This window comes from Eutrigla gurnardus (assembly GCF_963514095.1).
Source record: "Eutrigla gurnardus genome assembly, chromosome: 15".
In the NCBI taxonomy this organism is placed as follows: domain Eukaryota; kingdom Metazoa; phylum Chordata; class Actinopteri; order Perciformes; family Triglidae; genus Eutrigla; species Eutrigla gurnardus.
The window spans coordinates 8598709-8625254 of NC_139938.1; the positions used below are offsets into that span (position 1 = coordinate 8598709).

Below are 26546 nucleotides of genomic sequence, written 5' to 3' on the forward strand. Positions count from 1 at the left end.
ACATATCACATCCAACCTCCACACGCATCAAAATCAAAACATGCCAGTCTGGTTACAAGGAATCAAGTCCGCATTAAGACGTTTAAGACATAGCGCCCCCATGCTTCAATGGTGAGGACAAGAATTGCATGCAGGCCGGTATCTTTATTAAAGTGAAATAGTGATCAATCACCCTCATGCGCAAATCATACATTAAAAATAGCCCAATTTTACACATGATCCATGATTATGACAAAAAAACAAAACAAAAAGGAAATGCATGGGAAAAAACAGCATTTTGCCAATATTTTAGAGACCCCCCCCAAAATTTCACTAATCATGTTTTCAGGGGAGCTCATGTCTCATTAAGGGGGGCTGAGACCCCCCTGGCTCCCCCGTAGTTCGCACCCTGCAGTCACTTATTTAGAACAAACACAAATGAATAAATGTTGTGGAGGTTGAACTAATAGGTATGAGAATTTTCATTCTGATCTGAGAAAAGCACCAAAGCGACTGAGAAAAACTGTAAATGTTAGAATATCATAACACCGTTTTGCAGTTCTCCACTGTGACCACCAGGGGGCAATGAACACTCATAGTTCAAAATACACTCACGTTTTAGTCTCAATGCAATACTATCACTTCTGGTGAATGTTTTCAAAGTAAAACAACTTACTAGTGCTACTAATATTATTATTATTATTATTATTATTATTATTATTATTATTATTAGCTGGGATCGGCTCCAGCCCAAGCCCCCGTGACCCTGACTAGTATCTTTGCACAGCCTTAAGAGTATGCTTTTTCAAAGTGAGATCATCATTTCAAACAATCAAAGGTGATATCAATGATATATATTTTGCTGGATTGGCATTGCTGGAGCAACTGCACCAAACACTTGTTTAACAACTGAGTTCTCCTTTAAACACAAGTGCATTTCCATGGCAACAGTCTGACTTACTGTTGATATTCAATTACAATTTTTCTCAGTCGCTTTGGTGCTTTTCTCAGATCAGAATGAAAATTCTCATAACTATTAGTTCAACCTCTACAACATTTAGTCATGTGTGCACATCATAGTAGCAATGTCTCCTTCCTCTGAACAAATTGCAAATGCTTTTGGACACGTATCAGTTGCTTTCATACAATTCTCTGCTGTTTTATAACATTATCATTTGCTTGTGTCATGTCAGTCAAAATAAACTATACTTATGGATGCTGAAAAGTCGTTCCCAATAAAACTAATAGTCTTCATTTCATTGCTTGAGTCATTACATACAAAATTGTTGAACTAGTTATCAAATTGTATACATTTCTTTATCATTTTTTCCTGGATATGTCTCCTATATTGAACAATTTCTCTCAGTTGAATTTCAGCTTTCACTCACGAGGAGGTGTGTGAAGTATTATTTGTAATCAATGACAAGCCACTTTTTCACAGTCACTCAGGGATGAATCCCATGAACCCTCACTGGGTAAGCATATATGAACCGAGCAGGACATCGTGTGGACCATTTCTACAATTCTTCTCACAGAAATGGAAGGTCAGCATCGTGGAAGAAGGGTGATGATGTGGGGAGGAAGGGGAAGGGGACAAAATAGAGGAAGAGGGAGAAGAGGCCAAATACATCGGCAGATTCCGAATGAAATAAGGGCTACAGTTGTGGACCATGTTGTCAATCACGGCCTCATGGCTGAGGCTGGTCGGAGGATGCAACCAAATGTTGAAGAACCACTGTGAATTGAAGCTGTTTGACCATTGTGTGATGGAGAGGGTGCTGATCATTGTCTATGATGGATAACAACAATGACTGTCATTCACCCACTCACACACACATTAACACACCGACGGTGGAGTCAACCACACAGGGTGACAGCCAGCTCGTCAGGAGCAATTAGGGTAAGGTGTCTTGCTCAGGGACACCAGGCACTCAGCGTCACTCTTGCGGTTGCCAGCCATCTGCTCTACCTCCTGAGCTAAACCCCCCCTAATTTGAATGTTCCCTTCTAATTCAAGTGCTGTTGCTTATTAAACACCTTAATTCACCCAAAACATCTGTTAACAGAGGGGGAACTCTGACTGTTGTTTATGCATATGCACCAAACAGCAGTTCAGAGTATTCAGCCTTCTTGGAGACCCTGAATGCAGTCCTGCATGGGGCTCCAGTAGGGGACTCCATATTTCTGCTGGGAGACTTCAACGTGTCGTTGCCCACATGGCAACAACAGAGATACCTGGAGCAGCATGATTGGGAGGAATGGCCTCCCTGATCTAAATCCGAGTGGTCGTTTGTCATTGGACTTCTGTGCTAGTCATGGACTGTCCATAACGAACACCATGTTCGAACTAAAGGATGCTTATAAGTGTACGGTACCAGAGCAGCCTCGGCTGAAGGTCGATGATTGATTTTGTGATTGTTTCATCTGATCTGAGGCCGCATGTTTTGGACACTCAGGTGAAGAGAGGGGCGGAGCTGTCAACTGAGTTGGGTCAGAGGGTGGGAGAAAGCTTTGGACAGCCATATATATATATATATATATATATATAGGATTGTGCAGGGATGAAGTATAAAGTTACACATTCTTAGAAGTGAAAGTAAAAGCAGTAGAAGAATGGCTTGGCTGCATGCTGAATGTTTACACATGCTCATAGGAGTCAGATACAGAAGCTAAACATTCAGTCACAACAGAGAAGTTCTTCTCTAACAACCCTGTAACAACAACAACAACACTGTACACAGCTGCTTTCTCAAACTGTGACTCTGACAGTATCACATATACTTTGCTTGGCTGGACAGTATTTCACTGACTGATGCACGAGCAGATGTCTGAGGTTTGACATGAACAAAAGAAAGTGAAACAGTGTAATACAGTTACAGGGAAGTCCCAGCCTCGAACTAAAAGTACCAGAGGCTTGTTGATGAAGTGTGCTTAAAGGGTGGACAACCTTAGACACGTGTCCACCATTGTCACACTGTAGTTTAACCAGGGCTCTCTCGTCTGCATGCCAAATGAACTCTTACACACTCTGTGTGTTATTTATTTATTTATTTGCTTGATTTCTTTGCATGGGGGTGTAGCCAGAGGGTTCTGGGTTCGATTCCCTGGTCGGGTTATGGTTCCTTCTGTGTGGGGTTTGCATGTTCTCCACTTTTTTTTTTTTTTAAATATGCTTATTTTGTACAACAACACACCATGCAGGGTCTGTTCCAAATACACAAATCAGAGATTTCCTAAAAGCAGAAGGCAATCTGTGTATTTTGTGAAGTCCATTGACCCAAACAGAACTCCTTATGTGTCTCATGCTGCCCCCTATTGGTGAATAAATTATCTGCAGTCAGACTGACCAAGGCTTCCACTAGTCATCATGTAGTAGAGTGGTACACGTTGGGGATCCAGCAGTGGCTACATGTAATCAAGTTCTGTACTTAAGTATACATTTGAGGTAATGTACTTGAGTGTTCTCACATTAAAGTATTCGATAAATAATACAATACATTTCAGATGGAAAGATTATACGTTTAGTATTCTGCATTGTATATGACATCTGTAGTTTTAAATACAAAACATACAATCAATTTATACAAAAAGGTGCATTGTTTCAGATTTTACAATGAATGGTGTGTATTATTTCCACTGCAACATTAGCTACTTAACAATGCTGTGCACGTTCGTGCATCCACTATTGTAAAGTCTAATGCAATCTATATATAACACTCTGAAAGTTTATTTTTTGCATTGGGGGAATTTTGCCAACGATACTTTTGTAATTGTATTTTTACATACTTCCTCTATCCTAGAGATCCTTCTATGTCTTTTCGTTTCCCCAGCTAGATGAGGGATAATTTGATGTTACTGTGGTCTAATGCACGGCGCCATTTCCTATAGAGAACGTAATTCGAACATTATCGATTAGATGTGTTTCACCCTCACTAGCCTGTTTGTTTATGGCCTAATGTTTGTGTACTTGGAGATCAGTGACATAAAGTGACCAAGGGTCGATGAAGAGGCGATGGCCAGTACCATTTACATATGAATAGTTTTCGTCACTTTTTGTAATGGAGATTGTCTGGGTGGCATCTTTTTACTGTCACCTGCATGTCACGCTGTGCTATGCAATTTCCTTACATTTTGCAGCTTTGACAGATTTCAACGGGCACCCGCCCCATCCTGGAAGATAAGCAGATAATACAACCAATAGAAACGCGAGTTTTCAGTAGAGGGCACCGCCCTTCAATGACGGATGTTCGTTTGAGCCAATCAGCGTACTTGGCGTCGCGCCTCCCAACCGGAGACGGATTTCCGAACCAAGTGTAGCGAAATCGCTCGTACTTTGTTTACGTCCCGTTGGTTAGCTGACAGCTGTTGTAGCGCTGCTCCCACACAGACAACCTTGCGTGCACGTCTCTGCTGGTCGCCCGGAGCGTCGTACACTTTAAACCGGGTGTTCTGGATGTCGTGGATGGGATGTTTTGTTGAATGAGGGGACTCGCTAGGTGCCGACGGGAGGATGAACTCCATCACCGGTCGGGTTCTCGCCATCCCCGCCGCCTCAGTCACCAACTCTGGAGCTTCATCCTCTCGAGCCCTACACGTAGAGCTCACGTCCCAGCAGGTAAATGCAAAGCCTCCGAGCTCACGTCGATGCGAACCGCTTTCAAACGACACAGGGGAACTCCGACTGGGTCGCCTCAGTGGGGTTTATATTAGTTTGCAACGTCAGTTACAACTGCTGCCTGGAGGAACACGGCAGGCCTGTCAGGCTAGCCAGTTAGCTAGCAACTGCTAGCTTGCAGATAGCTAGCTTACTGTTAGTTCATGGACCTGGACTGAGTCTCTAGAAACACTGACCACTGGTTAAGATGGTAGGCATTTCTGAGCCCGGCTTTTAAAGCATGTAGCCCTATTTCGAGGATATACCACTGTATTATTCTCCACGTTGAATTGTGAGCGAAGCTAGTATGCTAATGGAAACTTAACTTGGGGTTATGTCAGCACGCAGGTGACAGCTCAGTTAAAGGGAAACAGCAGCGTATCTAACACGTGTTTTATTGTCTCTTACAGTTGTTTTATTGGGTTTTGAAAAATGTCTAGACCCTAAACTGCTTTTATGTATACTTTTTGACAAGCCCTAACATGTATCTTCCCTCCAGCCATCCATTCATTAATTTGGAAGCGACATGTAAGATGTTGACAGTTCAGTCATTAGGGCTACCGACCCCAGACCGTGAACTCGGCCCTCACAGACACACATTACCACTTACCCTGTAAGTGACTGTAGTGAGAAACAGGCTATCCACGTTGTTGGATGCCTTTCATAGGCTGAGAATCACATGCATATTGTGCAGCTGCACACAACATCCATAGAGTCAAACAATCTATATATGCAGCAAGCCTACATCAAAACTCTTCCCTACACATCAATTATCCATGTATGTACTGCGGAGAACCCTTACAGTATGTTGCTCCACAGTCAGTGTAGAAGTGTAAAATCTAAATGAACTTAAGGAAACTGTGAGTGTAATCCATTGGATTTAAACCCTACTTTATATAGCAGGTCACAGTAAGCAGTGTACATATTGATAGGGAGAACAATCCATTTTATAGTGGGCCTCCATTCATGTACTTTCTCTTGCACCAGTAACTACTATTTGACCCTTGTTCCTTATTTGAGTTTGCATTAGATTGCTAGACAATATGGTTTCTGCCAATTCAAACTGTGTCAATAGTTCAGTTCAAACAGAGTTAACATATTCCACTGAGGGAAAAAATCTCCCTAAAATGTCTCTTCTTTCCCTTGTGTTGTCTGGCCATGTAAATTAGTTCTATGTCTGAAAATGTAGACTGAATATTCTCCAGACACCCCAATACAACGGAGAGATGAATGTCTTGTTGTTTATCTGCACTGAAACTCCATTTACTTGCATTATATTGGGTTGGCAGCAGACATTAAGACAGAGATCTCAAAACATCAACCAAAAAATATACTAGATACTGTTACTCTGGTAAAGTGGAACACATGGTCTCTTTGTATTTGGGTAAACTGCTCATTTAAAAAAGCCTCTTCCTTTTTATCTTTAGCTCCTATTTGATGTTCACTTCATGTGCTCGCTCACATGATTGATCTCATGTGAATATTCAGAATGCATGAGGTTGTGACCAATGCATCTCTTTTTACTGGTTGCATGTACATTGTGTATGGTAAATCTGTCTTTCCAGATTTCATTGATTGAATTTAATTGTGTTGTTTTCCAACACCCTTCTCCAGCTCCATAATAACACATTGTCCCAGCAACAATGTTCTGCTGGCCCACTGGCACTGTACCAAAAGACAGACTGAGAGCTAAACTCAATAGAGATGATTTAAGTAGGAGTTTTTATGGAGGGCTTGTGACTTCTGTTAATAAACCTGCTATAAAACTGTGAGTCCTCATAAACAACTTAACAAAACCTTTACAGCTACAGCAATACAAATAACCCGCCATTAACACAATGCAAACACTGTGCATTGAGACAGCTTTCTCTGGTGGCGTAGGCTGTGTGACACAGACACAACATTGTTTGTTGACCAAATACTATATGTATATCAAAGTAATCAGACTGTGCATACTATAATGTTAAAATATTTTGGGATAAAAGTTGGTCCTTTAAGGAGACAGAACATGTACACAGCAAATGTTAACCCAAATTAAAAAAAATGTTATACCACTAAGAATATAGTAATATATGAAAATGATATATCTGTATCATATTTGTATATTCACAGCTCTGCTTTCTGTAGTGTCCATTTATCAGAACTAAACTTTCTGATCAAAATGCTACATGCTCACTGGTACAGTTGCCATGTTTACAATTTTGTCATTTGCCCAACTTTGTTTTAGACTCTGTTTCACAAATAAGGCTTTTTTTCTAGCTTGAGGAGAGCTTTAACTATGCACATAAGACTTTACGGTAAATGGTGATAGAATGCAATCAGTTAGTTTCCAGTTTTTAGCTACAGGCACAGCTAACTGAAACGGCATCAATGAGGGTAAACAGCAGTACAGACCATACTGTTGAATCATCATGTCTCTAAAACAGTTTCAACAAAAATGAACATCTTAACCTTCAGGAAGGTAAGATTTTTTACTGTAGACTGTATTTAAGAAGGTTTATTCCACATGATTTGGTTAGTAAGAATTTTATGTAAATTCTTTGTTTCATATCAGGTCTGCCCAAATAACTTTGTGAATCCCTGCAACCACTTTAAGACTGAGCTTTGATTTAGTTTGTCCTGTCCAGTTCATAAGGAAATGGGATGTATGTTCATGCGTTACAGACTTGTGACCAGCTAATCACTTTGTCACATACCACCACCAGTTTTTTTGATCATTGCGGTGAACCACTTGTGATCCTAACTTTGAACTTTGTCTAAGCTTTTAGTCTATAATAAGGGCTCTGATATTAGTGTACATTTATTGCAGAAAACCCAGCACACCAGAGTAAATTCAGTGTGTACTCTGCATGTGGTCCACATTAGCGCATTCAGAAATGTACACTCACATTTTTTAGAGGGGGGTTAAAAGTCCCTTGTGGAACAATCCGTGTATTTGTTTGCGAGGCCCTTAATGTTAATAGGGAATCCCATGACTTAGATTTAGTCTCAGTATGGCTGCAGGAGAGACGCCAGGCCTGCTGGTCAAGAGAGAAGTTGTGCTGTGGTGACGTGTTTGCCTGAAGCGGGAAATTGCCAAATCTCCTTGCCTCTTGTATCCCTCCCCCTCCCTTCAGACACACACACACACACACACACACACACACACACACACACACACACACACACACACACACACACACACACACACACACACACACACACACACACACACACACACACACACACACACGTACGTGGTGTACATGTGGTATTTGTCTTTTTAAAGTCTTTATCTGTATTTAATGTGCATCACTGATATGCTGGCCTTAAGATGAACTGCCTTTTTGTTTTGTGTGGAAAGTTGATGGAGAGTCTATTTAGAAATGAAGTTTCTGTAATTGGCTTGTTGTGATTTGTCGATTCTACAATAAAACGTTTTCAAGCTAAAAATGTTGATACACTTCTCATGTGACTGTCATGACTGACCATGCCTGCTGAGTTAACTGGCTAATTCTACCGTGAAGATGTCATGCCTCTATTATTTGAAGCGCTGACATCTAGCAGACCATCACAGCTGGTGGCGCCTCTGTGAATGAGATACTAATTTATGCTGATTATAAATAGGATAGAGAATGTGTTGCTTCATTGACCTATTGGCATCGCGTCTCACTTGTCCTAGGACCCAGTCAGGATTCCGTGTCTTCAGAACAACCTAGATATTATTTGCCAACGACGTCCCATGATCAAAATGAAACTGAATACAACAGCCCGATGCCTGTTATTTGTTCTCGGTCTATCCTCATTCTCTCCCCATCTCTGTTTACAGAGACGATTGCGTCATCTCCGGAGCATCGCGGCCAGAAACATTGTCAACAAGAATGGATCCCCACTGCTGGACACTTACTTCACCCTCCACCTCTGTATAGGAGACGGCATATCGCGAGGTCAGTGTGAACACCCCTCCCACACACACACACACACACACACACACACACACACACACACACACACACATTCAACCATCATGAGCATCTTTGGCACAGTGGGAGTAATTATTTAAAGGTTATATATTCAGATGTTACAGGATAAAGTGGTAGAAAATGGATGGATGGATATTCAGATGCTTTTTTTCATGTATGAATCCCAGCTGCAAATCAAAACATGTCCATAATCCCTAAAAGTCACGGTGGTGCCCTCGCTATGTGTTTACACTAAATGACATGATCACCACAGCCTTGTGTATCTCTAACTGGCATAACTGGTTTGGATTCACAAAGTAAAGCTGAGCTTCTGTGAATTGTAGTTGAGGTATAACCCAGTTGGTTGTGTAAATGGGTTTTCTACTTTCTTTTAATCAGCATTCTCTGATTTCATTTTAGGTTTTTACAAGAGTGAAGTCATACGAGACTCGCTGGTGAGTATAATTGCTTAAACCTTCAAACTATTCTTGTCTGCCTCCTGGGATATCATCAGGATGTTGTCTTCACCTGCACTGATAATATCAGGCTGATACTGACTACACCTGACTGGATCAGCTGTAGTCATGGGAAATGAAAATGTTATGTCATGATGATCCATTGTTATTATTATATTTATTATTTTTAAGACATAAGACACATCTTCTACTGAACATTTCTTTTAGTGAACAACAATATGATAATCCTACACAAGATAATCATAAATTACAGTTCTCCCTACATAAATAAAGGATAGATAAATAAGTAAAATATATTTTTAAATCTATTTTTCACTTCTCTACTATGATAGCAGCTAGACAGCTTTTCCAAATCAATTGTGTCCTGATAATGGAAATTCCGATAATTTTTTTTTTTTTTATCACAATCTGCGATTAATTTGTATATCGTACCATCCCTACTCTACTAGGTATCTGGATTGGTATTTTTTGCTGCATTTAAAATGTTTACACTTAAATTGTAATTCCTGTCAAGTTGTTTTCAATTATAATATTTATTGTTTCCTTCAGAGACAAAAAAAGGCAGTCAGATGTGTTTTACGGATGGATATTAGCACACATACTTCCTGTTATGGAAGTATGTGTTTCTTTTTAAATGTAATATTTTAATAATAAATGACAATTCAGTAAAATTATATCTATGTATTTTTTTGTTGTTTTCACATTTTGTTTTACAAAGTTAGGAAATGTAATGTTTAAGTCAGGCCTGACCTTGCCTTGCACATAAAATAATAATAATAATGGATGTCTCACTTCCAAAGCGTGAGGCTTCCAGCTTATTAATTAAACCTTGGTATCGGATTGGCACTCCGTATCGGCTGATACACAAAGCCCAGGTATTGCCATCATTATTGGGACTGAAAAAATGTGGCTAGGTGCAGCCCAATAACCTGCGGCTTGCTGTTGCACAGTGTGCTAATACACTGGTCATTATTAGGTTCAGGCAGTCCGACAATGAGAGAAGTTTCCTGTATTGTATTCCTGCTGCCAATCTGCCAGTCACACATTTAATCTCTGGACTTCACTACAAACTTCCTTAAACTGTTTTTCAAACATCAAACTACAGTGAAATGCTGTGAAACAAGCTTCATTGGATAAAATATCTGATTGAATCTAATTGAATATGATATGTGCTGCTCCCTTATGTAACTTTCTGTCAATCCTGTAAATGACCCAGGATTCTTTGGCCGTTGCTACTCTTATTTGCGCGGAGGATACAGCTCTGTGTGCTGCTGAAGAAGCAGACCCAGGAGAGCAAGCCATTACTGCTGGGCTTGGTGCCGAGTCATGAGCTGACCTAAGCTGCTTTCCAGGCATACTATTCAGTACCCTCAGCAGACCGAGTGTGTAATGCGCTGCAGGAGTCATGACTCCTGTCATCTCTCTCAGCCCAACTTCCTCCTGCTGAATCTAACATCCTTGCTGGCAGTCGTTCTCTAGTATTCTGTCTCCTTCCCATCATCATTTGTCGAGGGGAAACGTTTCCTGTTGTTCTTCCTGATTTCATTGTAACTGCTCTGCCTCGTTGCTTCCGCTACCGACTCTCACTGGTTCTGTTTTCTACCCTCCACTTCTGCTTTTGACATTCCTACCCTGCCTTGTCTTGAAAGTGACCCGGATAGCCAGAGATTTTCTCTCTGATGGACGGGGGAATGGGACATAATTGAATGATGTAAAAAGCTGCAGTTCTTTGTAGAACCAGCACTCAGTGCTGTCAGTGTGGAAGCTCAAGGACAGAGAAAAAAACTCTAATAGGGATCAGACTTTAAGGTTAATGTGGAACAGGTTTATTCAATTACTTTTTCATGTGTACGGATCACATTATGACATTGAATTTGACAGAGGTACCGTGCATTTTAGATTTTAGATTTTGGTCCAAAATCTTCAACATCTACATAAAAAAAAAAAAAAAAAAGCTCACACAGTGAGTTAAAGTATTTACTTGTCTGACTTAATCAGCAGCTTCAGTTAAGCTTAAATGTGATTATAATGGAATTGAATAAATCCATTATTGTGCTGATCGGCTGTTCAGTCAGGTTTTAATGTAGTCTTACTACTGATTATCTGCACCAAGTGACTGTGAATCCTCACATGTATGTGTGTGTCCGTCAGAATCCAACCTGGCGGAGCCTGGACTTCGGCATGCTGCCGGACCTTCTGGACACTTCAGTGTCTTGCTTTGTGGTGAGGATCTGGGGAGGACAGGAGAAACAGTACCAGCTCCTCATAGAATGGAGGGTCAACCTGGATGGCCTCAGATACACGGGGCAGCAGGTCAGCAACCACACACATTAAAACCTTTTTTTCTTTCTTATTTATCCCTGTGTGGTAGGAACTGTGTACAAGCTGCAAAGTGATACAAACAGTAAGTGGTGAGAGCAAACCTATGAACACAGCTGTCATTTGTACTTATGGTCTACAAGGCACATGCAGTACAGCATCTGATCAGAAGCTGAATTCATTGTTTACTATAGTCCAAACACATAAGTTTCAACGTTTTCAGTCCTTGTTTTACAGTGTTTCACAGTAACACAAAATGGTGTTGTCTTAATATATGCTTTGAATCTAACATGGCACACAAAATGAAGACATCTGCATTACATTCAGTAATGCATCACACAGTGAGTTCATCAAAGCATCACACAATTGTAAAAGCTTATTACTGAACTTGAATCATTGTTGCATTTTAGAATAGAATGATCTTAATTAAATAAGGCAGTCAGACATTAATTAATTCATGTCAAAACAGTCTGCAAGTAATTTCCCAAAAGGATACAAACGGCAATGAGATAAGTCAAATTATGTAGAGTAAGAATGTCTTTTGAAAACATACATTTACTGTTTGGTTATGCAATGTGATCCAGCCTTTTAACCCCTACATTAATACACATGTCACAGTTCCTTATTTGCTAAGATTTTGCTTCAGGGACCTCTGTCTGAAAATAGTTTGGTCTTAAGATATGACCAGAGGAACTCTTAAGGAAACCTATGTTCAGAAGAGGCACTCTTATGACTCTCATGCTGCGTTCACACTATGAGGGATTAAGAAAAGCATTCTACGAGTCTTAATTAATGGAAACTGGTGACATGAAGCTACAAACTTGTTGCTGACACTTGTTGCTGTGAGATGGGTGTGAGGTGATTCAAGTTGAGCTGGTCGCAACTTTTCTAAGCACTTTATTGATGTGGTTAAGCGTCAGCCAATCATATGGCTTTGTTTCACCCTGTTCCGTCCCATCTTAAAAAAAAAAAAAAGCCGTTAGACAGTTCTCAGTATTATTTACGTCAACGAGTGCTTGAGCAACACATCAGCGGTGGTTCAGTGAAGCTGACCACACTTGGCTGTATGTTGCTTTTTATGTCACAGTGTGAACATTTCTCACATTGAGCTGACTTAAAATAGTAAAAATAAAATAGTGAAAATAAACGATTCCTTATTTCTCTGAGGAGCCCTGGTCGTCCCTCCAGGACCCCTGGGGGAGAACCACTTTACACTGCAGTACATTTTACATTCTCACAAGGCCAAATGATGTTAGTGTGTCTGTACTTCAGTTTACTGTTCTAGGTCTGCATCGACCACACATGTCAAGACACCAAACATGTCTTGACATGTGTGGTGTCAAGACAAACCTTATTTCATTCACATAAATGAGCAGTGTGTGTAAGTGCCCTCTAGTGGTGGGACTGCAGATTACATCCAACTGAATATCCCTCCACTACCCTCCTGTTCCAAGAGAACTATTGTGGCCTTTAGCTAATATAAAAATGTGAGGCTCTCTCTAGAATCAGTGTTTGGTTTGTCTGTTCTGTTCTGTAGAAACAGTGTGAAGACGATCTGCTCCCAGTGTAGAAATAAACATCTTATCTTATCATCTTACTCTAAGATAATAAAAACATAATGATTCTTAGTTTCAGGTGATTTTACAATATAAAAAACATTTAAATGTAAAATGTACGGCAGTGGTAGTCAAGTAATTGGCAATAATGTTGCGGGTTGCTCACTCGGTTGTAAAAATGAGAAGACATATTTCTTAACACATTGATTCTGTGATCTGTAGACTTAGTGAGAAGCACTGAAACTTGTGCTAATGTGAGGTGTCTGATTATGAAGTTCCAAGTCGTATTTTCACTCTGAATCGGAGAGCTTTGCACTTTGAAACTCTCTTTGGGGAAATGAGTAAAAGAAGTCAATGCTATTGTCATTCTTTCTCAGTGAGACTATTTTCAAAGCTCGTAAACCACTAGATGCCCATTGTCCTTTGTTCTCTCCCCGTCTCTGTCTGTGTGAGACTCTAATGTCTCGCTTTGTCCACAGATTCGATCCAGGAATCCAAATGAGATCATATTTGGTTTGAATGACGGCTACTATGCAGCTGACTTTGATCTTAAGGTAAAGCCTTTTGTCAGTTTTCCAGAGTTTTTGCATCATAGTGAAACACCCTGTCCTAATCTCATTAGCTTTATTTGGATGCTGTTTGGCACTGAAACACTCACATGTGGCTGTTGCAGGATCAGTCGGAACGGAAGAAAAACAGTCTGCTTCAGGTCGACCAGAGTTCAGTCAGGAACTCCTACAGTGTTTTCTCTTTACTCAGGTAAGATTCATGCCATGTAACCATCTTACATCATAATATCATATCGTTAGGACTCTTTTCCTCTGACTTATTATATCATTACAATGCAGCAACCTTTGCTCTCATGTGCATATTTATCTGAATCCACCACAATAGATTATTTATTTGTTCTGTTTGCATAATTGGCAGACTTCCTCCTATTATGTGTGTTGTATTTGGCATTTGTGTTCCAGCAGATGGTGCCACAGGAAAGCTGACATTTTGATCCATTATCAAGGCAGCTCTCCTGGCCTCTGGCTGTATAGAATGTCACTAACCTGTAGTCCAGTCTGTATTTGTTGGAAATCATGGAACAATTATATAGAATATTTTAAGAAATCCATCCAACAAAGGCACCTAATCATGAAGCCAGCTCCGATGGTCCGATTTGGGATCCTGATTAAAATGACCGTAGACTGTGAAATATGGTTGCAATACAAATTTACACCACAGGAAGGAGACAGAGATTTGCTGAGAAAGTTGTTTGCTAGAAGGGGAACCCTGGTGCAATAATTAAGAGAACTGTAGACGACAAGGCAGTCCTGGCATCTGTTGACAAACATAGCCTTGCTGTTTCACATTTATATTTAAATGTGGTAGAATGTAAACACTACTTTCCAGGGCTTCCCCAGAGGGAAACCCTGTGATCATAGTCTTATCAAGTAACAATGTAATTACACCCAGTTTTAACGAAATAATGTATATCTGGAAGGTTCAACTTTGACGTTTCCAAAATAAGATAAGGGTCCTGTCATTAGGAGCACTATGAAGGTTTCCACTGACATTTTCCTATTATAAGAATTAAATAGGGGGACTTAAATGTGTCACAGGCCTTAACAGTATCCAAAAAAGGGAGTTTGCCCAGGCAAGCTGAACTTAAACAGTGCTCCCTCATCTAGAAGTGGTCATGGTTTATGTTTATATGAGAGGATACCATTGCCTCCCCAGCAGCTTGCAGGAGAAAAATCCCAGTTTGAATCATAACGTTTATGACCTCTGCTCTTGCATCTTCTATTATTGCAGCTTTCTTCCACATCCTCTTCTTCAATCCACACCCACTGGGACGCTGCGGAGTTTAACAAAGTTACATTGATCCCCCTCTTCCCACACACTTCTCTGCCTGCAGCTCCTCACCCCTGTCAGAGTTTTTCCTTGGCTCGGTGCACTCATATGCACATAGTTTATGATTATGTACTATAGAATGATTCATCAGATACCGTACACTCCAACAGGGATTATCCCCCCCAACCCCCCCTGGTATATAACCATATATACCACTCAGTGTCTGACCTGCAGAGCTCTGCCTTTTTCAAAGTGCATTAACCTTGTGTAGCATTCAGGTACAGTGCCTCTGGTGGAACCGTGCTTGGTGTTGAAATCTCTGCTTGTGTTATTGGCTCACTTACATGGTTGCAGGCATTGATAAATTCTATATAGCAGCCACATTTATATGCCACTGAGCTGACACAGCATTGACCTTTTCATCGTGTAATTGGGTGGTCTTCTATTTTTGTTTTTGTTTTGCATCTTCAAGAGAATTCAGAGTAAATGTCTTTTTTTTAATACATGTCTCTCCCACACCTTGGCTCAGTGCAACACATCTGTCCCAGTGCAGAGCTTTGATGGTAAAGATGGATGAGAGCTTCTTTCCTGAGAATGTGCTGGTCTTGATTAATTGTGGTAATTAGTCAGTAGATTTACAGTCTGCCCCCAGTCCTTTTAGACAAGAGCTATGGTCTATGTGTCTGTGTGAGTAACATGGTGGTGTGGGCTAGACAACCCGACATCACATCTCAGATGGAGAGATGAAGAACACAGGTGATCAATCAGCAACGTTTGGTCTCTTCCAGGCTGAGATAGAGGCTGAGCCACAACTTACATGCAGTAGAGCCCCTGTCAGGGCAAAAAGAAAGGAGATGGTGAAAAAGATGATCCAGCTGTTCAACAAAGTTTTTTTTTTTATTGATACAAGTGCAGATATTAAAGGTTAAAGCACTGATGGTAGGCTGACTTCCTCTCTTTGCATTACTGAGCTGCATATTGAATTAGTTGGACAGTGACAAAAAGGAGAGGCTGAAAGAGTGAATGTTCCAGTTTATACTTGTTAGAGGCCATCTTATATTGTTCACAGCTCTCAGAAAGCAAACAGTTATGTGCATACTTTTAGAAGTATTGTCTATAGTGAAAATACTATAGATAGTGAAGGTTGAGAGTTCCAGGTCTGTTGTAACGTGTGGCCCATGTGACACATGGTAAACATCATTCTTGGGGCGCAACTTTCACAGTTCAGCACTGTGACATTGCAGATTAAACCTGTCTCTAACTCCTGAAGCCTAAAGGGGGGAACTTTATTTTTCACCCACGATCAGAACCATATGTTGCCCGTGTTTCCTGATTTCCATTGTATGCTCCTGTGTTGAGTATGCACGTTCGTACAGTATGTGTCAACAGAAGCAGTACACAGTGAAGGTGAAGCTCCGTGGGGGGTCCCCCGGTCTGCAGGCAGCCCGTTAGGTCTACTTACATGCTGGTTGGAGGCCGCAGCCCCGGCTCTCAGCCATGGGACATTGTTGCGGTCCTGCGTTATCCAGGCAGCTGTATATCAGAGTCTTCGGCTGACCCTGAGGTTTCAACCAGCAGCAACCAGACTACAAAAACAAACCGACGGCCTGAGCTTTAAACCTCCGTGGAGAAATGGACATGGATGCTTTTGTTTTCGTTTCACACCTCCGGAGTGGACTTTTGCAGAATAAAAGCAACACCATATTCATAATTTAAGAGGAAGCTTAGTTTTTGGTGTTGTGCTTCTGTAGCGCTTGCTCGCCTTGCGGTGCTGTCTGTTGTTATCTCAGCTTGTAGTGTTCTTTACGTCCACCACTCAAATTAGACCCAAACTCAAAACTACTAAACCTTAGCCTCTCCTTGTGTTTTCAGGCTTCTCAAACAAAAGACAATGGGTGTTGACTAATAGAAATATTTATATGATTTTTGGACATTAAACACCATTTATAGCTAAGCCTGTGCATTGTGTATAATAGGGCTTACTCCATCACGCAGCTTATGTATCCATGACTAACAGATTGAGCTTTTTCATGTAAGACAAGGGAAAGGAGGTAATTCCCATGACTGGGCATCCAAACTTCTATTATTCTATTATTATTTACAGTGACCCTATTTTGCCCTTTCCAAAACTATCTTTTCTGAAGATCTCTTTGGCTTGAATGCATCTCAGTTGTAGTTGTCATGTAAACATGGCTCATAGCAACTCAGATCCCCACAGAAAGCCTGGAGGAATAGAAGTGCTTATGGAGGCTTGCTAAACTCCAGTAATCTTATCTTTTGATCCGTGAAAATGGAGACAATAGAGAAGTGAGGTGGATAACAAGTGGTGAAATTTGTTGACATTCTCCAGCAATGAGACACCGGCGGAATTTGGAGGTTTTGTTTGTTGTGATTTTCTGCATGCGTTGCCATCTGTTTTGTCCCTGGCAGAAGTGTGATAGTGGGACATTATCCTCAATTTGTTGTCACAAAATGTCTCTGAGCTTGTTTTGAATCGCTCTATCGACTGCCCTGTTCACTCTGTGTTGTTTGAAAAATGGTTGCTGGAAATGAATTCAGTACAGTCATTAGTCCTTGAGGCTTGTTTCCTCTGACCCAGGTTTGTTTGACAAGTGCATCAGGCACACTTGCATGTGATGAAAAGCTGGAAGACTGGCCAGGCCATGTGATGTTCAATACCTTTAAGATACTGCTTTGGTAGCGGAAGCAGCCAAGTATTTGTCTGCTTAGTTTGAACCGGGCGATTAATTCACCTAATTTTCCTGCTCATTGTGTGCATTGTCGCCCTGCTGCTTTGCTAGATCGACCTCCCTGTTGGAGAAACGGTGCTACATAAGGCGTACTTGATGTTTTTCCCAAGTTTCTCCTAGAAGAACACCGGTGTACTCCCTGGTGTCTTCATCATATCCCAGGTCTTTCTCTGGCTTATCTTCGTGAGCCAGATTTCACATCTGTCTTTGCTGATTCCTTCTCATGCCTGACTGCAAAATTGCAGATGCTGACTCCAATAGTGCATGGAAATGGCAAATATTTATTTCATGATTAGCAATAAAGGTAAATGAACAGAAGACCAAGACCTGGGTCATCAGTTTCATGCATTTGCATTTAGTTGATTGTAAAGTTTAACATTTATAATTCAAGCATTTGTACTCTACCTAAAAGCCCCCATTAAAACAAATCTACAAGATGCCTTCTGTTTATCAAATGATCTGGAGGTTTCAAAAACACAAGTTTCATCTGACACCCCTGCAGGATTTAGTGCCCTGCTCAAAGGAGAGAATGTTATTGTTTTTCTGATGTTTATCGTCATCAAGGGTTGAGTGCACAGCCTCAGTCATAACTTCCTGCAAATCCCATGTGGCAGAGTTGTAAGTTACCTCACATGTCTCGGAAAAAGGAAAGTTGTCATTGCTCGTGAGAAGTGTCTTTTGGACCGTTGCCCAGAGGTTGCCTAAAACTTAAACAGCTACCCAAATGCTACCCCCTCCCCCCTCCCCCGTCCCCTCTTGGTACATAGGCTGTGATAGAGCCTGATGGGCAGGTGTTAGGCCAAGACTCAGGGAATGATAAGGGAGCAGACATGCGTGAAAAGGAGAGAGAAGATAACTATTCTCACCTGGGGGAAAAAGACCATATCAGATTCTACCATCGCAATCACCCAAACCGATGAAGCTGTCAAAACAGATTTGCCCTGATGTTCTAAGGGGCTACTATCTGAAACGGCTAGCACTGTCACCTGAGGCAGATTAAAAATGTGGGCAGAAAATATTTATCCTGTAGGACTCCTGCACAAAGCTTTATTTACATCATCATAGAGACATTTGGTATGGATTTGTTGCCAGGAATAGGGAATATTATCCAGAAGTGACTGTGTAAAATGGCCCCAACAAGCTGAAGGCCTGTGAAAAAAGAGCCTCTAACACAAGTCTCAAAGCTATTGCATAGGAAAACCCTGTTCACATCACCCTCGTGACCCAAACCATAGGGTTATTTGGCTTTATTTGGGCTCCAGATTGTTCAGACATTCTCTCTTCAGCAGGAAGGATTGCTTATTTCCAGTTCTCCCCTTTGTCTATCTTCAGAAAAGTATTCCTACCATGTGGGATTGTTGTCTGTAGCTGTGTTGTTGGAATCCCGTGGGTTGTGTTTTGGCTCTTTTTCTACGAGCTCGGACTTGAAGAAAACATACTCAGAAGTTAATTGCCCCTGTGATGTGATTAATGGTCTAAATAATGTGCTGGCTTGTCATTTGTTTACCGATGTTGCTGTTCGCTATTTCAGTGATGAGAGCGACATGACATTTGGAATTAGGCCTCCATCTTTATGGTTCCTGTGAACGATTTGGCCCTTTGACAATTGTCTCTGCTTCCTGGGCCTGACGGGTTCAGGTCTATGGGACAACTTTTGATCTCATATTGTGGTTGGATTATTAGAAAATATGTGTGATTAAACTTGTGATATTTTGGGTTTGTGGTATTTTGGTCTGTCTGCTCAAATGAACTATTGACTTTTATTATTATTATGAATGTTTTCAATATTGCTTTCATCCTTTTGTTTAATGTTTAACCTCGTCATTAACTTTTACAGTTCATGAGACTCGGCAGTCAGCCCGCAACAAAGAGATTAACCCCAGTAAATCAGAAAAAGAGAGGAGGAGGGATAACAAACATGCTGCACAATGAGTCTTCTACATGAGGACAGCCATAACTCTTAGGATGCCCTCCAAACAGTCCAAGATAAATGAAATAAAGTGCTGGTGTAGTCATAACACTGGTGCAGCCAGTCAATTTAATGGCCACTTGGAAATCCAGTTTCAACATGCAGTTGTCCTTATGGTCCAGTGTGTGGGTCCAAACAACGATCTGGATGATGACTTTGTGTTCTCCTCCTCCCGCAGGCTTCACACAGCCCAGAGAGCCATCAAGCAGACCCAAGTCACTGTGCAGAAGATTGGGAAGGAGATTGAGGAAAAGCTAAGGACGACAGCAACCTGCACAGAGCGGGTGAGCACCACTGTCTGCAGCGGAATTCCAATTCATCAGCAACTTCCCTTTAAATCAGCAGTGTTTAGGCTGCTTATCTGCTTATTTTTAGTTTGTTTCATCAGCTCATGTGCTTGTAGAAATATGTAAACATATCAGGTTTGGGGAAGATGTATAATGAGGAGGTGCAATTTGATATTTTTGAAAGACCGTCACCATGGAGCAGTAATTGCTGCGATCAGCAATCACAGGCCCATTGGCCTCCACCCTAACAACAAACATCAGCCAATTGTCCTGTGCTAAATACTTATGTGAGATTTAAGAGCTTGTTCACCTAAATCTCCAGGTGTAATTGTAATGTAAAGTAATGTGAGGCGTAAATATACCCTTTGGGCCGTTATTTTATCCTTTTGTTTTAGTGGCTCAACTGAAAATTGGGGAGAACAATATCCCACCTGCTTAAATGCTAACGCCTCGACTAGAATCCACTGTTTATGTTTCCACCTCCTGTCACGTATCCTCGGCTAGGATCCACAGCGAAAGCAAGAAAGCATATTTAACATTTTTTGGAATTGGCAGCCACACAGCTGTGAAAACGAAGCACTGATCCCAGGTTGACATTGTGTTTATTGTAAACATTCACTTCAAAAGCATCCCGTGTCTTCTGCTGTTATAAAAGCCCCGAGGCAGTGACACTTCGGTGTTTTCATCTTCCAGGTAGGCTTGCCTTTGGAAAAAGCGCAGCTGGGATATGTTTGTGTCCACCCAGTGTTTCAAACCTGCGGGACAGTGTGTGTTGCGTTTGTGCTTTTGCACTGATACCAAATTTAAAGAGTTCGAGTGCCTCTGTAGAGAGCCTCTTTAGACAGCTGTTACAGCTGTTTCTTTCCATCATGCTCTCATCTGCGTTTGATATGGCTCATTTTTTGTTCCTTTCAAAAACCTTTCAGGTCACCCTACCTATTAAAGTAGCTCCACTACAGCCTTTTCAAGCCTCCCCGCAAAAAACATTGAGGCTCCATTCTTTTGCCACAAAGGATCCCTTTCAAGAACTTGTCTCTGATTTCCTCCTCAGTGAAGCATTCCTTAAAAAACCCTTTTCAGAGCTCACATCAGCTAATAAATCACATAATCCTCGTCCTCCACCTTTCCGTAAAAAAAAGAAAAACCCTGTAAAGAGTGAGTGGAGCATTGTGTGGCCCTTCTAAGGGTTTCCCTCTTTGGCTTTGGAGAGCTCAGTACTATCCTTCTGTGCGCGTCATAGTGAGCGTGGATCAAAGGGGGACAGAGTGGAGGCCACCAACCCCAGCACATGGCCCTTTCACCCTCTCACCCACACTGTGCCATTAATCTGCTGGGTTACATCGTGCTCCCCCCACGCCTGCTGCCTATTTACTCAGCTGACCCACTGCTGTTTGATGTTCAGTAGGAGTCAGACGGGCCCTGGTGGTCGCTTACAGTCACACACACACACACATGCTGACATGGCTCTGACCCACTTGTCAACTTTGTCGCTCAGTGAAAGTGTAGGAGGCTCAATAGTTCGTGCCAAAGCCAGTGGTGGTTAACATGCAAGCATCAGGGAGCGACGCAGTGGAGAGATGGAGGCTCTATCAGTTCTCTCTCTCTCTCTCTGACTGATACCCCCCTCTGTTTTCACTCCAAAGCCCTCAGATGTCTTCAAGAAGAAGCATATCTGTGTTTCTTCTGATCCAGGCCACGATCACTATCTGTGTATGTGTGATGCCTCAGTCCCTGTTTGCAAACTACAGGCTGAATCTCTCGGTTATCCTGCCAGTAAGCTCTCTCCCTCCCAACTCTTCATTATCCATGTCACTCTCCATGGAAATGTTTTTGTCGTCATCACATAATCCCTTAACGTCGCCTCTTAAATCTCCCCTTGCATGTTTTGAAGTTGCCCTATCTGGTCATCCCCAACTTCATCATTTTTCACTCCATGTTTCTGTTAACCTCCAATCTCTCCCCCTTCATCTACTGTACACCACATCCACATCCATCAGTCCCTGCATCCCTGGTGCTGTTCTTCATTAGAGGGTTAGCCCACTGCAGGCTCAGATAGAGACATGAAGCCTGATGAAGCAACGGACTTTAGAGAGAGCAAGATGTTGACTAATGACTGCACACGGATGCTGCTGCTGGTCGGGGAGCATGTGGTGAGAGTGACGCCAGCCAAGAGGTGAGGGCCCAGAGACAAAGGCCGACTCATCTGGAGCGGATGTGCTTTATTGTGGTCTCGTCTCTCCCATGGTTCTCTGTGTGCTGGGCGTTAAGCAGCGATGTGAAGTACTCATATTTATTTATAGATGAATACAGGCTGCTTCACCAGTGTTTCAGCATTAACCACATTAAAGGTTTTTGTTTTTTAACTGAATTTCAAGGTCAAATACCAAACATGGTGCTGCTGTGCTAATCGCTGCTACTGAACCTTTTCACCTGTAACACTGTCAGGGCTCAGTCAGGTGTATTGGATTGTCAATTCCTTTGCAAACTTCTTTGTTTTTAGTTTTTGACAGTGGATTCTGGGTAATTGACAGCAAGAACAGCATGCGCCAATCCAACTTTTTCAGTCCCGACAGCGATATCTCGGCTGATACCAAGTATTGATCCAATACCAATAAGCTGTCTCACTTTGTAGAAGTGGATCAACTGGCCTGACTTAAACGTTGATTTCCTAGCTTTGTAAAATAAAATATAACAAATAAATACATATATATGTAGTGAATTGTCATTTATGAAGTGAAAACTGTTTTAATGCAAATTGGTTAACATTTAAAAAGTATTCCAGTATATAATGTATATAGAATATAGACAAGTCGCCACCTGGATTTAACTAAGCAAATAGGTAAGAGCCTTCCATTGGATAATTACTGCAGTGATTCATATGTTTGAGCTGGCAACAAATTCTTTAACCCTAACAGATGCAGTGAGTAGCTTCTCATTCTCTGTGGTTATGGAAACTCTGTTTCAGAAGGGTCAAATTATTGGCCTGCATCAAGCAAAGAAAACAAGTAAGATTGCTGAAACTACATAAATCGGGTTAAGAACTGTCCAACGCATTATTAAAACCTGGAAGGATAGTGGTGAACCTTCATCTTCAAGGAAAAAATGTGGTCGGAAAATAATAATGAATGGTCGTGATTGAAGAAAACTTAAACATTTGGTGAAATCAAATAGTAAAAAATCAACAGTAGAGCACGTGAGGAGAACTCACGGGATTGGGACCAAACAGCTGTGTAGCCTTTAGAAAATCACTTATCAGTCAGGCTCACAGGGGAAAAGGCTTCAATTTGCTAGGGAGCATAAAGGATGAACTCTGGAACAATGGAATGGAGTCCAGATTGACCCTGTTCCAGAGTGATGGGTGCATCAGGAGCCCCTTTTAGACTGCCTTTTCATTGCGGGAGTACTCCGCCATTATTCCGCCCGTCGTCAGTCTAAACACTCGCCGAGGGGTAAAGGCGTAATATTATGCCTCTGAGACGGCAACGGAGCCGCATCAGAGGCGAGACGAGTCGATACGGCGTGCTATCTAAATGCTCCGAGCACCCAGGCGTAAAAGACGTGACGTGAAGCAAGTCTGGACCGAAATAAACGTTTTGATATTGCATTAGCTTATTGAAATTATCTGAAATATTAGAGTGTGTGACTTTTTTTGGGCCAGTCAAGATACCAGCTGTTTGAGTCGGTATCGGCCCGATATCGGTATCAGTAGATGTGCATTTAATTTATAAGACAGCTTGATTTTGTGGGAAGTTATAGGAATATACAGTATATCGGCCATTATAAAAGGTAATAAATACTAAAATTGCTGTGACCACATAGTAAATATTTTCCGTTATGCTTCCTTCCTTCTTCTTTCTCTCCATACCGTTCTCTCCTGTTTGCTCCGAGCAGAAGAAAGAGCGAGAGTGCATGCAGCTGCGTATAGCTGTGCTGCGAAGTGAACTGCAGCGGCAGAGGAAGGCACTTGGCAGGGAGATCGACCTGCGGCAGAAGGAGAGGGCACAGCTTCAGAAGAAAGGTAAAGCCAACGGCTGCACATCCAACACTCTGACTGATTTGCCTGTTAACTCCAGAAGATTACAAGTTTTATTGTTCTATTCTTTATCCTAATGAATTGGAGGATTGGATGGGGGTTACGGATTTATATTAATTGCTTTGTTTCCCTTTTGCACACAAAAATACACACATTAATTTACACATAAAACTAATAAGTTGCTGTAGGCCTATAAATGCCATTGTGCTCTGCCAGTCCAATCTAAAGTCATACACAATGTTTTTACCAGGCAGCAACCTCTAGTCTGCTGGCCATCAGGGGGGGACTCCTATGGTAGCAAAAAGAAGTCTGATTTTATGGAAGTCTGTGAGAAAATCCACCTACTTCAATCTTGATTTGTTATCTCAGTAAACATTGCAAACATACGTTTATGGTCTCAATCTCTAGTTTCAAGTCTTTCATTAATACAGCATGATGTTCATTTAGTAAATTATGATCCATGTATTGTCAATTAGACCATAAAGCAGGGGATACTTAAGGGCGGTGCTACCTGGTGATTGACAGGTCGATGGACCTGCATTTCTATAAGGCTTTTCTTGTCTTTTCAACCACTCAAGCTTTACACTATTCAGTCTCCATTTACCCATTCACACACATTCATACACCGATGGCACTGCCTTCGGAGGCAATTTGGGGACACTTCAGCCTGCGGACTGGAGGAGCCAGGAATCGATATCCCGATCATCCGATTGGAGGACGACTTGCTCTACCTCTGAGCCACAGCCGCCCCACAGGTCGATACCACAGCCGCGCTACCAAGTCAATTAGCTACTAAAATTACTTTAACACCTGGCTGTATAGTTGCCCTTTAATTATAAAGCTAACTTTGTTAGCAGCTTCACACTGAATCCAGATGGATCCAGATCCAATAAGGTTGTTGCTCTGGATGCTGATCTGCCAAGATGGCGACGGCCAAACCTCGAATTCGAGGCTTGAAAACCGTTGTCCACAAACCAATGGGTGATGTCACCACAAATATGTCCACTTCTTATAAACGGTCTGTAGTTTTTACACCAATATCATGGCTTGAATCATGAACATACTGGTGGCAATCGCTGCTTGGGGACTTGAGACCTGTGGTCCAAATGCAGATGGGGGAGGGGGAAGGAGAGAGAGGACGCTCCAATCTGAATGTTCAGAAACAATTCAGTCTGCATCCATGAATTGTTTCATAGACGCAATCCCTGAGGTCCCAACATCACCATCGACATGTGAGTTTATTGTACAGAAACTCTAGTTTAAAACACATTGGTCAAGGTTTCAGTGCTGTCTGACAGCAGCAGGTAGACTGTGTGTGAGCTGTGTTACCTGTTCACGTTGGAGTACAGTAGAGAGTGTTGTCACATACAGGAAGCGTCTGTCACGCTCCCAGTCAGAGGATTGGAGTCACTCAACACATATGCCCATAATGTACAGTATATATCACCATTCCTGTGGTTTCTGCAGCATGTGCCAGGCCACTAGAGCGACCGTGTTTGTGCAGTGGTGTCATCTAGTTAACCCAGTGAAGTCTGCAGCTCCTGTCTCTGATGTCTGAGAGCTGAGGAGGGATTTATGGCTGCTTGTTACTGTACATGGGGAAATAAAAAGGCAGTGTTGGTGAAGCTCGGCTTGACAAATCTACACCCAAACACGTATGCAGGTATGCTTCAAAATAAACACAATTTTTGTTTTTATATATGTATATATAATTGCATGTACCCACAACTTGTATGTCGTGACGTCAGAGTATTCCTCATCGGTTGCAGCACACCAACGTTCCCAACTTTAGCTCCCTCTATTTAGTATTTAGTTATGTCTTTTTTGTGGTGCTCATACAAACTCAGGTTTAATAGCAGCCAAGGAGACCTACTGCATCATACAGTGACTCTGTTGATGACTTTAGTGCATCGAAGTGATTTTCTACTGCAGAATGAGAACAAACAGCTACTAGCTGTCACACCAGAATCAAAATTACAGAAGTTAATTTTGACCAACAGCTTCAGCCTGGATGTTGTGTGTTGGACACTGAACCCGTTCCTGAGCAGCATCTTTAAAATACATTTTATGTCTATATATGACTGAATATATATCTTTGCTCTCTTGTTGTCTTAAAGTGGGTCAGTTGCTATCTACTAAAATGAAGCCTGACCTGGAGGTTCTTGTTACTTTTTATATGCATTGCCCCAAAAATGTCAAATAGCCCATGGAATAAGGAAAAGTAAACTTACATAATTTGTTATGCATCATCCTTAATAATAGCAATGCTGTCCAGGGTCCTGAAATGCAGCGAAGGAGATCGGTTTTATATTTTATATGTTGGCATAGGGTACAGTCTATTTATTTATCCAAATTTCTTATTTGGGCTTTCAATTCATTCAGTGTGATTATTGCATATTTTGTAGCCATTATATTTTCAACAAAAAAATCACATTTTTGACCTCATTTGCCATTAGACGATAATAGCAAAGTAATGTAAATAATGGCCACAAGTTTCTTCCCCATTCCAGCGCCATTTTAAATGAAGGGGCTCGCCAGGGCTCAAGCCTGATGGTCTGACGACATCAAAGGGCGTAGGAGGATTGGGGGGGTGGGGGGGCAAATAAAATATAATCCACAGGGAGGACAAAAAAACATCATTGACTTTGTGTGCTTCATAACGGAAGTGTGTTTTTTACTCTGACACAAGCGGCCACAGTGAGAGGAAAAAACGTTCTCAGGCACCTGACTCTGAAATCTGTCT

General features: G+C 41.6%; 1 protein-coding gene across 1 annotated transcript in view; it reads left to right on the forward strand.

Annotated features, from left to right (window-relative positions):
- Window positions 1–4302: 4302 nt before the first annotated feature.
- The window catches only part of uvrag (UV radiation resistance associated gene), an 89177-nt gene continuing 66933 nt past the window's right edge, over window positions 4303–26546 (forward strand). The window contains exons 1-8 of the mRNA XM_084029141.1: window positions 4303–4594; window positions 8442–8559; window positions 8995–9029; window positions 11202–11363; window positions 13405–13479; window positions 13599–13684; window positions 19662–19767; window positions 23662–23788. Of these exons, the coding sequence (XP_083885267.1) occupies window positions 4490–4594; window positions 8442–8559; window positions 8995–9029; window positions 11202–11363; window positions 13405–13479; window positions 13599–13684; window positions 19662–19767; window positions 23662–23788 (814 nt within the window). The 5' untranslated portion in view covers window positions 4303–4489. The remainder of the gene's footprint in view (window positions 4595–8441; window positions 8560–8994; window positions 9030–11201; window positions 11364–13404; window positions 13480–13598; window positions 13685–19661; window positions 19768–23661; window positions 23789–26546) is intronic.